This window comes from Sitophilus oryzae, unplaced genomic scaffold (genome assembly GCF_002938485.1).
Source record: "Sitophilus oryzae breed Bouriz unplaced genomic scaffold, Soryzae_2.0 scaffold_377_pilon_pilon, whole genome shotgun sequence".
Classification (NCBI taxonomy): domain Eukaryota; kingdom Metazoa; phylum Arthropoda; class Insecta; order Coleoptera; family Curculionidae; genus Sitophilus; species Sitophilus oryzae.
In genome coordinates this window covers 798,153-810,881 of record NW_022146948.1, presented here as the reverse complement: position 1 = coordinate 810,881, position 12,729 = coordinate 798,153, and the positions used below count along the sequence as shown (strand labels likewise).

The 12,729-nt window shown below is 31.3% G+C and overlaps 1 protein-coding gene across 1 annotated transcript in view; it reads right to left on the bottom strand.

Moving 5' to 3' along the window:
• Positions 1 to 979: 979 nt before the first annotated feature.
• LOC115885225 (probable cytochrome P450 305a1) overlaps positions 980 to 12,729 on the bottom strand; it is a 37,195-nt gene continuing 25,445 nt past the window's right edge. Inside the window, exons 11-17 of the mRNA XM_030904061.1 lie at positions 10,281 to 10,535; positions 7,888 to 8,103; positions 4,987 to 5,283; positions 2,299 to 2,476; positions 2,104 to 2,221; positions 1,290 to 1,431; positions 980 to 1,230 (exon numbers count right to left, since the gene is read on the bottom strand). Of these exons, the coding sequence (XP_030759921.1) occupies positions 1,055 to 1,230; positions 1,290 to 1,431; positions 2,104 to 2,221; positions 2,299 to 2,476; positions 4,987 to 5,283; positions 7,888 to 8,103; positions 10,281 to 10,535 (1,382 nt within the window). The 3' untranslated portion in view covers positions 980 to 1,054. The remainder of the gene's footprint in view (positions 1,231 to 1,289; positions 1,432 to 2,103; positions 2,222 to 2,298; positions 2,477 to 4,986; positions 5,284 to 7,887; positions 8,104 to 10,280; positions 10,536 to 12,729) is intronic.

The following is a 12,729-nucleotide window of genomic DNA, read 5'->3' as shown; positions in this document are numbered from 1 at the left end:
AAAATTAAGAAAGTAACTTAAACATTCATAAAAATAGAAGTAATTACTGTTGTAGATTCTTCGTTATATTGTAAACATTGAAATAACTGGAAGCTAAACTTTCTACCTGCTTATATTGAGAGCCAGTGTCTGACAATCTTTTTTTACGATGGCCCTAATATGTTTACTTCTAAAGTCGATAAGGGCGCCATATCAGTAGAAAAAAGAAACAGAATATCTCCCTTTTTGTCGGTGGCGCGTACACAATGCTTTTTGTTTGTTGTGAATAGCAACTTCGCTTTTTAGTTAACTCGGATATTTTAACATTTCTGAAACAATATTTTCTAATTGGTAAAACGTAAAAAATCGTTAGATTTGACAACCCTGTAGACACTGGTCGTTCATCTGGCCGCAGCTAAAAACACAATACATGCGGCCAGCCGACGGCCAGGTCGTTGCGACCTGGTCATCAGTGAGTTCGAGCCCTAAGGTTTGTGTGATCTAACCAAAGATATTTAAACTGAATAAATAGAGTCACTGTTTGATCGAGCTCGAAATAACAATGTAGAAATTAAATATAAAGAAATCTTTTTGGTTGTGTTTAAAAGAAAAGTAATATCGTTGGATATGTATTTTAATATTTTATAAAGGAAATGTCCTTGTAGTCCAAGGTCATACGATGCTAGTTTTTAAGGCCTTTTTGTGCAAAGGATGTTTTTTTTGCTAATTGACTCAGTCAAACTGTCCTGATGATGGGAATAACATTCTCGAAAGCTTGACAAATTTGAAAAAGTAGTTTTATTAGCCTATGTGGTGATTATTGACTGCATCCTCACTTAAATTTTGAGTTTTTTCTTAACTTAGTCAGTCACGACTAACCTGCTATTTTTGTATAAGTATATATCAGTTGTTTACGATATTCTCCGATGGTGGCAGCACCGGCGAAGAATGCACCAAGCCTGTAGAGAAACTATGTCTCAATTAAAATTAAACTCGTCCATCTACTAACAATTACTTTTAATAATACTTCATATGAATAATATAACACATACACAATAAAAATATTCGAGATTTATTATCTGGGAGTACAATTCACGCGGTAATTTCCCGGGGTCATGTTAATACCAGTTATTGTTTTCTCTCCTTTACTATTTTGTGACACACTCTCCAGTTTATATTTTCTTAAGATAGTCACAAAGAATAGGAAAATGCAAGATTTAGCTAGGGCATCGCCAAGGCATCTTCGCTTCCCTAAAAATCAGTTTACTACTTAGTTTAGGATATTTGATACTTTTAATTAAACAAATTACCTAACCCGAATGTCAAAACTCTTTCTGTGTTCTGGAGATTACCTTGACTGTCTAAGAATCGCTCAGGTCTGAATGTTTCAGGGTCTTTCCAGTATTCTTTATCATGATGTACTGAATATATGTTAATTAAAACTGTAGTGTCCTAAAAAATATGAAATAAATCATTTTATACCAAATTCAGTGTGTTTTTGGATGACGAAATGGCAAAAATATACGATAAAACATCACTTTCTTACTATTTCGCTATCCATGTTATCATTAAAGGCTAATTATTATAACTAGAACATTTAAGTTTAATTATTGTTTGCTAATTATCCCATATGGGGAGAGAAAAAAAAATTATGGTATATTATGGTATAACTGAGTAATTTTTCTACAATATTTTTTCTCCATTTTAGATTTCTTACAACTCAATATGATGACAATGAATTTCTGAACAATGATTTGTAAGATCTGATGAATGAGATGGTGGGGACAGGTTTCACCCTTCCCGTATTTTTTCTTTATTTTTGTGATAGTCAAATATTAAAGCACTTAACAAAACATAAACACCCAAAATCTTATTCACATCGGAATAACTGTTCTTAAAATATCTGAAAAAATGTGTTTATTTTTTTCAAGTTTGAAGTCCTCTAGCGGACAAACGAAGCACTTTTGTATAGAGGTAAATTGTGTCCATTGAACTTATTTTGATTCCAAAAATACTATAATAGTTTTATGTCCACGGAATATTGGGACACCCTGTTGAGATTGCCTAATTGCACACCCTACATTGGGATTGCCTAATTAACCCTGTATATAATTTATATTGTACCTTAGGAATAACATAATTATCTAGACTCGTTTTCCTTAAAACCCGTCTTGGCCCTATTACTGGTACTACCGGAAAATATCTTTGGCACTCTAATAATACTGCTTCAACATAAGGAACCCTAAAATATAGAATAGGAAATAGGTAAAAAAGTATGTCAATATTTTGTCATGATATTTTCAATTCTTATTTACTTACAATGTTCTATCACTATACGAAATATCTTTGTCATGAAATGCATTCGTAAGGCATTGATGGACCTTTTCTTGAATTTCTGGATACATTATCATAGACCAAAAGGCAAAATTGATGGTATTAGTTGTTGTGGTTGATCCAGCGAGGAAAATATCCAAGCAGACCATTACTAATTGATCATCTAGAAAGCAATGTTTTTATTTTAAGTGAATCAATATCTAAGAAAATATATCAATGCAGCAGAAGACAGTATTCGGTGAGTGATACTTCTGACCGAAACGTTGTGTAAGCAAAACCAATAAAGACAAGTGAAGTCCGAAATTTAGTTTTAAAGACAAGTGAAGTCCGTCTTTTAGTTTTAATACCCAAGTTTTTGCACCCGGTATATACCCAAAGAAAAGAGTCAAAAAATGAAATATTGAATTTGGAGACATACTGTTACGTTTTTCGTCGGTTCCGTGTGGATAGAAAGTCACAATTTATTTAAACACAATTTATTTAACATTAACAAAAACTATAACAAAAAATATTTTTATAATAAAATATTTAACATTAACAAAAAATAAAAGAAATTTATTTTGAATTCAGCGCGCGACAACTGGACACGTCGAACGTCTGTTTGTTCTCTGTCCTCTTCAGGCTTCCGGCACGGCATCGGCTTATATATGAGAGAAACAGACGATCCAGATTTGACTCGAAAATTCTTAGCCGTGTTCTTCGTCTCACCAGCTTCTTATTCGTTCTCGAAGGTCGGCGTCGCCGGGCGTATGGGTCATAGCCGAGTGGCCCGGCCTAAGGCCGAGTTCACACGTGTCCGCAACAATACCATTATACCCGGTATATACTTAATCATACTCACGTTTTTAATTTAAGGTATACTAACAATTTTTAAAAATTACTAATATCGCTATTAAAAAATAGGGATTGATGGGAAAAGGGTGAAAATTTAGAGTTGTATGTATTTTTTAATGCCACATCATAAAACAATAAAAATAATAAATTTGGGTGGGCCTCCCTTATCACTTGGTATAACAAATAAATAACAACCTATTCCTAGACCCACTGAATCAAGCCGTTTCGGAGGAGTATGGTATCAGAAAATTAATTTAGGAGTTGATGGTAGAAGGGTGAAAATTTAGAGTTCTATATACAGGGTTGTTCACCACATACGACACGGAGTATTGTAGCTAAACGATTAGATTTTTACAAAGTGTAAGTTTTGGGTTCGTTAATAAAGTTCCCAAATAAGTAAAAAAATATTATGTATTTTTTTAAATGGAACATCCTGTATATTATTCTATTGTTAGATTCTACGGTTGAAATACAGGTAAATTTGATTAAGGTTTACCACACTTAAACCTTACCGTTTTTGAAATATTTTCAATTTTGTGAAATTGCGGTAAAAAATTTAGTGCTTCGTTTCTCCAAGGGTGTCAAAGTTTTTAATACTAAATATTTAATGAAGATTATTTATTGATCAGATATTGTGTTGCAATAATAAAAATTATACTACCTTATACAAAAATCCAAAAATTTATATTAAATAATTACTATCTTTAAACGGCAATAATTTGTTTAATTTAAATGGAACACTCTGTATATGGGTGCTGATGCACAATTTAATTGTCTATTAAATTGTATTATACCATTTTCTACCTATCTCTTGAAGTTTTCGTAGAAAATGTATTTTATTTATTAAGAATTAAATTTTATTTATTAATGAATTAAGTTTAATTTAGACCTCATTTATCACTATACCCATGGAATATTGACATTTAAGATTTTTTTAAAGCAACATATGTACAAAATGCACAGGAGGTAAAAATAATAATATTGCAAGCCCATTTGTTTACAAAAAGAAAACTATTTTAATCTTTGTAAAAGAGTATATCGATTAAATATTCCATCATTATTTCCGCCTAAAAATTATTAGTTAATTACATACTTAATTGTTTTAATTATAAATTATTTCAAATAAATGTGGATTTGACTCAGAAATCAATATAATAATAAGTTTTGAAAATGATTGTCTCTGTTGTTATAAATAAACATTCGTCAAAAAATCAAATAACATTTATAAGATGTTACTTTTTACCACACTGTCTAATACACATACACAATTCAGTTTTTTTTTAGTATTTGGAGCAACTATTATTAATATAAACAATCATTTATATTCCAAAAATGGTAAGGTTTAAATGTGATAAATCTAGTCAAATTTACCGTTATTTCAATGGTAGGATCTAAAAATAGAATAATATACAGGGTGTTCCATTTAAAAAAATACAACTATAATTTTTTTTACTTATTTGGGACGCTCTGTATCTTGTAAAAATATTTTTAAATTGTAGCTCTAATAGTCCTCCCAATGAACACAAAATGAACCCAAAACTTACAATTTGTAAAAATTTAATCGTGTCGTATGTGGTGAAAAATCCTGTATTTTTTAATGCCACATCATAAAAAAATCAAAATAAAAAATTTTGTCCAAAAAGTGAAAAAAATTTTGGGGTGGAACGCCCTTATCACTTATGGGTATAGAAAATAGATACTACATACATACAGCCTTTACTCGCTGACGAGTATTTGACACGCATCAGAAGATGGTTACGCAAGACGTTTTCTTTCATGAGCTTAAGTACAAATAAATAACTGTCCCTGTACTATAATGGGATTTATTGATCTACTTACCTGTAAAATTATTATCTTTAACTTGTTTCTTCTGCATCTCATTCAGATACGCGTAAATCACATCATCGCATTGTCCATCTCTCCATTTGTTCTTGTGCTCTTTTATTGTTTCTGCTATAAATTTATTAATTTCAGAGTTAATCTTCTTTAGTAAACTGTATCCACTTCCTTCTGGAGCAATAAATCTAATCCAGGGGTAAAGGTTCAGAGTACCGCCGGACATGTCGAAAGCTTTGGCTCTTTTGTGGAGAAGTTTCAAAAGATTATCAATGTTCTCATCGCCTTTTAAGTCCTTACCTAAAATAAAAATGTGAAATTTTTTTATATAAGTCGTCTGCAATATCGAAATACTGAAGCTTGTTTGTGTGTAGCTTTTCGACCAGTCTTATAAAAAGCCTGGAAATCAAACCTATTAAGTCATTCTAGCCTCATCTAAACTATGTCCTACGAGTGGGCGAAGATTTCGACAGACGACATCCAAAAAATGACAGAAAGTATCACTTAAGCCTCGTTCTCATAACTTTGAATTGAGATTTGCACAATATTCAAAATTGACAGCTGTTTGAATTTTGTACAAATCTCATTGGTTCTTTTGACGTGTCACAGTGTCACTGGCGACAGTCGATGTTCTGAGAACGAGGCTTTATATGTGCATTAAAATGACAGACACAACTGTTACTCTCATGTATCGTCTTATTGCGACCTAACCTTTCTTTTTCTTTTTTTCAAAAATTAACATCTATACCATATACTAATATCAAAGAGTAGATAATCTTATCTACTCTTTGCTAATATATAAACTCCTTAGTGACTGACTTACTGATTAATCACGATCCTGCTCAAACCACTCAATGTAAGAAGCTCAGTTTTGGCATACAGGTTGATTCTAGGGTGTAGAGGTTCGATAAAAAGGGATTTTTCGAAATTCCAGTTCCATGGGGGTGAAACCACCCCTCATATATTACAATATTTTTTATTTAAAAAACGGCCAAGTTTCCGAAAAAACGCTTAAACACGTTTATTTTATTTTGTTTTTTACATACTTTAAGATTTTTTAAAAATGTATGCAGGGTGTTTTAAAAAATTTGGTCATTGATTAATCACGATCCTGCTTAAAGCGCTTGACGTAAAAAGCTGATTTTTTGAAAACGGATTGACTTTACGGTGTAGAGATTCGATAAGAAGGGATTTTTCGAATTCTAAGGGGGTGAAACCACCCCTCAAATATTAGAATATTTTTTATTTAAAAACTGGTGAGTTTTTCGGAAAAACTCTTAAACACGTATATTTTAATTTGTAGTTTTACATATTTTAAGATTTTTTAAAAATTTATGCAGGGTGTTTCATAAAATATGACCACTGAGTAAACACGATTCTGCTTACCTACTGATTGTCGTGTAAAGTTGTTTTTTGGCAAACGGATTGACTGATGTGGGGTGTAGAGGTTCGATAAGGAGGGGTTTCTCGAATCTTAAATTCCAAGAGGGTGAAAACGCCCCTCAAATATTACAAATTTGTTATTTAAAAAACGGTTAGTCTTTTGGGAAAACGCTTGGACACGCATAATTTATTTTGTTTTTTACATATTTTGAATTTTTTTAAAAAATCATACAGGGTGTTCCAAAAAGTTGGGTAATTGATTAACCACTTCTGCTTAAACCGCTTGACGTAAAAAACTTATTTTTAGCAAACGGATTTTTCGAAAGTCAAATTCCAACGAGATAAAACTACCCCTCAAATATTACCAAGTTATATAATAATATCGTCATATTGTTTTTTCTCATGCTGACATAAATGTGATAAAATTTTATCCATTTTGTATGTTAATGGAAATTCTTGCTTTGCCTTATCATCACTATTATAAATTATTAATTAGACGCGAACAAAGTCGCGGGTACACGCTATTAATTATATAAATATTAAGATGGAACAATTTTACTCAATATAAAAATAAATTACAACCATATTTCAACCTTTCTTAAGGCCAAATGGTTGTAAGCGCCATTAAAAAATAAAGAAGGACACGAGCTAAGTAATGACATCTAGGGATTGACCTCGCCAAAATTATCATCATTTAGCTGCCATCTTTGACGTCGTTTTTACTCGATCGTGTGGTACTTAAGGTTTAGAATCGTGTCGAATCGGTCTCGAGAGTACCGGGAATTCCCGGTTCTTTTGAGCCATCAAAGAACCGGTACTCGAAATTAATTCACGGTTTTTTCGGTACTTTTGGGAAATAAATAATTAAAAATAATTTTTGTCATCACTGTCTTTTGATTGGAATGGCTCTTTTTAAGAAAAGATGAGAGTGTGCGTTATTTATCTTTTAACAACTCCGCCATCGTCAAACTTGAAAATTTTCTTTGGTTGGTTTACTTAGGTCTCGTTTGAATGACAATAGTCTGAGTACACTTTTATTTCTGAGATCTTATTACAGAGAGGAACAATCTCTTCTAAGTGTGATGGCTATTTCTTCTTGTGCGTACCTCTTTTCTCTTTTGAAGTGCCTATAATGTTTATACGAAATTTTGAAGTTTAAATATGTTTTTTTTATTTAGTATAATGTGTTGTTCAATGTATTAATTATATTTTAATGTTATGTTTTCATAGGTATTTGAATTTTTAATTCGAAAATGTAAGACTTTCTTCCAAATTTAGTTAAGTTGGTTTATGTTATTTCATCTAAATTTTAAGTTACTATATTTTTTTTCTTCTCTTCAAAAACTCAATTTTTATCGTTCTTACTTTTGAAACCATCTCTTGCTGATTAACAAACTGCTACTATCATTGAACAAAAGTTAGCTAGTACCGAAAGTACCGATAAAACCGGGAAATCCCGTTTCTTTAGAGTTTCCTTAGGTTCCGAAAAATAGCTCCTGTTCCGGAAACCCTAGTACTTACCACTAGTTAGGTGCCATAAAATATTTAATACTGATGGGGCTAAAACAACTGCAATATCCACATTTTTCAAATTCTGATCAATTTTTGATATTACATCACAAATTTCATGCTTTACCATATCCTCAACAATATTCTTTCCAAATCCTAACGCTCGAAGATGGCTAACTAAAAATGATCTTTGTTCTTTCCACAGTTCTCCATCCGTACCTGTGATACCTAAAAAGATGTAAAATTATTTTTAGTAATTTTTCAATTTTACTTGGACAGCAGTTTATATTTTGATAAGTCTAAAATAATCAATACCAGAATAATTGATTATAGGTTGTTGTTTTGTCACTCCCATTGAATTATTACTAATCTTGTACATAAAAGAGCATCTAGCATCTAGGTATTGTAAAAAAGCTTTATGCTGTGTTTAAACGTCATTTATCTCCTTATTAATTTAAAAACAATTAGTACCGTAAAATGGGGTGAATAGAAACAGTTTCGTAGGCAATTAGCAATATACCGGTTGATAAAAATGTGGTATTATTTTCCCGAATATTTTAAAACATGGGTCTTTGTTTGTTCTTTGCGTATGCATATAATTTGATTTTTGAAAAATATGCGTATAAATATTAAATAAAAATAACATTTATGTTTCTATTCACCTGCTATTCGGGAGAATAGAAACACACACATTGATGTTAAGGTTTTTATCTATTCTACTTCCAACAAGGTGATTAGAAACAGTAAATAATTACATATTTAAGTAGGTTTAATAATAATTAACAATACATATAATATAACAACTTACGTGTACCAGCTTATGTATTACTTTAAAAATAAATATTTTATTTATAAAGTTTTCGCGCCATACAAAATAGGTGATAAATCGATCTCACATTTATTGATCAGCTGATTGACAGAAACAGTGCTGCCAAAGATAAAAATATAGTTTTTACATTTTATTGTGTATTACCAATGATAGAAAAATTAGATATGTCAACTCTTTTTACTTTGAATATTTTTAATCGTGATTTGATTTTTTTCAGAAATTTTGTTTCTTTTCACCACTATGTTTCTATTCACCCCATTTTACGGTACCTACAAATATCTGTTACAGTTAGGGGTTGGAACCTATCATGTTAAAACAACAAAATCAAATATTAATTAACCACAATACACCAAAATACGTTAATTTTAACATTGGACGTGCGTTTCGCTCACCATGTTAGCATCATCAGAAGACGATTAAAATTCGGGTTTTAATCATCTGCCGATGATGCTAATATAGTTAGCAAAACGCGCGTCTAGTGTTAAAAGTGTCTTAGTGTATTGTGGTGAATTAGTGTTTGATTAAACATATATCTTATAAATGCAAATTTTTTGACAAAATGGTGAAGGAAATTCTGTTAACTTTTTGAAAAGGTAGTTATGGATAACTTTTTTATGCAGATGTCAATATAAATGTACAGAACTATTAACATTATAGGCATATAATATATAGCTACGCAATTTGCTATATATTCTGTGCTATCGGTCTGTTGAACTATTAACACTGCTCTGTCAAGTGAGCAAATCATTTTTTGGGTTGGGTTGAAATAAGACCAAGTGAGACTAAATTTTTCTAAAACACATAGAAGAGTACGAAATCTGTGCTTAATAAATTTAAACCTAACGAATTTTCTAGATAAATCAAGAGTAAATAAATATACAGAACTATTAAAATTACCGTATGATTGAAAAAAGAAACGACGTCCATTTGGCTTGGAAATAAACATTGATGACATTCCACATATAATTTTACATATAAAAGACAGCGATCTTCATTTCATAGACATCTGACGCCGTTTTTTTCAAATCATATTGTACAATGCTAGTCAATAGCTTACTCCATGAAGTGAGCAAATCAGTTTTTATTTTAAGTGAGACCAAGTGGGACTATGCAAGGTGTCCCATAAATAAGTGCAAGTATTTTAACTGGTAGTATAGTTCAACCCCAGAAACACGCCTATGAGGTTTTTTTTCGCTAATTTTTTTTTTGAAAATTCGACATTTTTTGAATTTTTTGGTAATTTTTTTAGTTTTTGTTTAAAAAAATAATTTCTTGATAATATAGCAACATAGATAGTAGCTTAATTTTACAAGAAAGAAAAGTGATTCTCAAAATTTTAGCAAAAAATCATTTTTTTTGGAAATTTAAGTAAAATAACTCCGTTATTTTGGACTTATTTGAAAAACGATAAAGAGAAAGTATGTTCCTTTTATCGAGATCTACCACCCCTTAAAATACTTGCACGTATTTCTGGGACACCCTGTATATTTTTCAAATACACGTAGAAGAAAACGAAATTTGTAGTTTTGATAAATTTAAACCTAAAGAATTTACTAAAGTATATCAATGCACCTACCTTTTCTGGTTCCCATAGACCTCATTCTAAAGAAAAAATTGTCAGGTCGACCTTCATATTCCTCTGACGTAAGTATTTTCTTGACTGTACTATATGAACACACGGCTATAACGTATTCTCGGCCCAATTTCAGTCCGAGTATATCTGAAGAGTACTTTTTTAGTAGTTGGATTAAAGCAAGGTGCTGCCCGCCAAATTTTCTAGAGAGGGATTTGAGTTGTAAAGAACTTCCAAAAAATGGCAACCAGACAGGACCTGAAAAATATTAGTTAGTTATTAGTCTATTATTGAATAATTATTTAATGAGCCATAATTGATAAAAGTTCTTTGAGTTTACATTAGAATTTCTTTTGTCTAGTAAAAGGCCGCTAAATTATATTTTTTTATCGTACTGTACCGGATTGTCAACTAAGGGTACCTACTCACACAAAGAAAGCTGGCTTATCAGCGCCGAAAACCAGTGCCGAAAACCACAATATGCACACTAGGGAATTCCCGGTTCTTTTGAGACGTCAAAGAACGGGGGCTCGAAATAAAAATTCCCTGTTCTTTCGGTATCGATTTTTTTTACTCGTTAATAAAATGTAATTAAAAAATTATTTTTTGTTATGTTATGCGAAAGTTCATTGATACTTTCTAGCGGTCGAAATCAAACTCTTCTAAATAACTAGATGTTATCTCTTATTGTTCCTACTTCTAAAGTTCTTTTGAAGTTCCTATAATGTTTATTAACAATTATTGAAGTTTAGATATGTTATTTTATTATTAAATATAATGTTGCTCAATATATTAGTTATATTTTATGTTATGTTTTATAGGCATTTACATTTTTAATTGAAAATGTAATCCTTTTCAAATTTAGTTATAAGTTGGTTTATGTTGTTTGGTGTAAATTTTAAGTGCGTTTCCTATATTTTTTTTCGTTTTTTCTTCACTTGTGTTCATTTGTGTTGATTAGGCTTCAGGACCGGGAAATCCCGGTCTCGAAAGTATCATGAATTTCCGGTTTTTTGAGCCATGAAAGAACCGGGACTAGAAATAAAATTTCCCGGTTTTTTCGGCACCGAAATTTTTTTTACTGATTGAAAATTTATTTTTTGTTACATGCGAAAGTTCAGTGATACTTTCTAGCGGTCGAAATCAAACTCAATAGTGTTGCTCAATATATTAGTTATATTTTATGTTGTTTTTATAGGAATTTGCATTTTTTTTGACTGATTATTTAATAATTAATTTCATTAAAAAACACATATTTCTATCGATTTTCTTTTTGAAAACAATTCTTTGCTTGCTGATGATCGCAACTTTCTCTCTTTTCTCTAACGGAAGATATTAAGAGAAAAATTAATATTAAGCCTAGTTCGATAACAGTATAATTAAAAAATATAATTATAAGAAAAAAAGCTGGTAAACAAAGAGGTAAATACATAAGGTAAAATACTAAAACGGTATAGTCATAGTTTAGTTCATTTATGTATATTTAGTTTATGTAGTTGTGATTTACCCATGTTCGTTCTTGATTTGACCTCATGACCAATTCATGACCAGCTAGTGCATGACCTAGTTGGCCTATCTATCTACTAAAGGAAGTGGTATCCAAGAAGCCCCACAAATTCAAAGTGAAATAAGCCGCAAAACTCCAGCAACTTACAACAAATGCCAATTCAGCATGATGGTATTTAAAAAATTGACAATACCTCTCTTATAAATTATTAACTGATGTTAGATGTTGATTCCATTCAGTCGTTTAAAAAATAAAAGTTCAATATTTTGCGTTCCTAGATTTTTTCCCAAACATTTACCGACCCATGGTCGTGCTGTGTGTATCCAGTGTGGATTTATTTTAGACCAGTGTGTAAGTGCGTATTGTTCAGATTCGCAGCTTCGTTGCTATATGAAAAGTGATGCAACAACAGATACAAATAACAGGTAAAATATGAAAACCAGCGTAATCAAGGACGAACTTGAATAAATAGTAATTGACTAAATAACATGATGAAATAGAGCCTAGATTTCGTGTATCCGAAATTGGGGCGTTTTCTTGTGAAAAGCAGTATGGCGGCACGAAGAAGTTAAAAAAATATTGAACATCTAAATCTGGGATGCTTTAACTATCTACATAAAATTAATCAAATCCGTAAAAAATATTTGAATACATAAAAGTGTATCTAGCATTTACGTCAACGGTGAAAGCAGGAACGGTGATAGTAGTATTTGGGCCGAAAACTAAATACTCCGAACCAGTGGGCACCTACCCCAGCAACCAACAGATAGAAATCTACGTTATCAAAGGTGCGTACAATATGTCTTAGAAAGGAACTATCGAAAGCCAGAAATAGCCATAAATTCCAGAGAAGCTGAATAAATTAGGCAATCATAATAAAGTCCTCCTACTCTGGCTGCTGGCCCACCCAGGGATAGAAGATAAATATAAAGCTAACGATCTAGC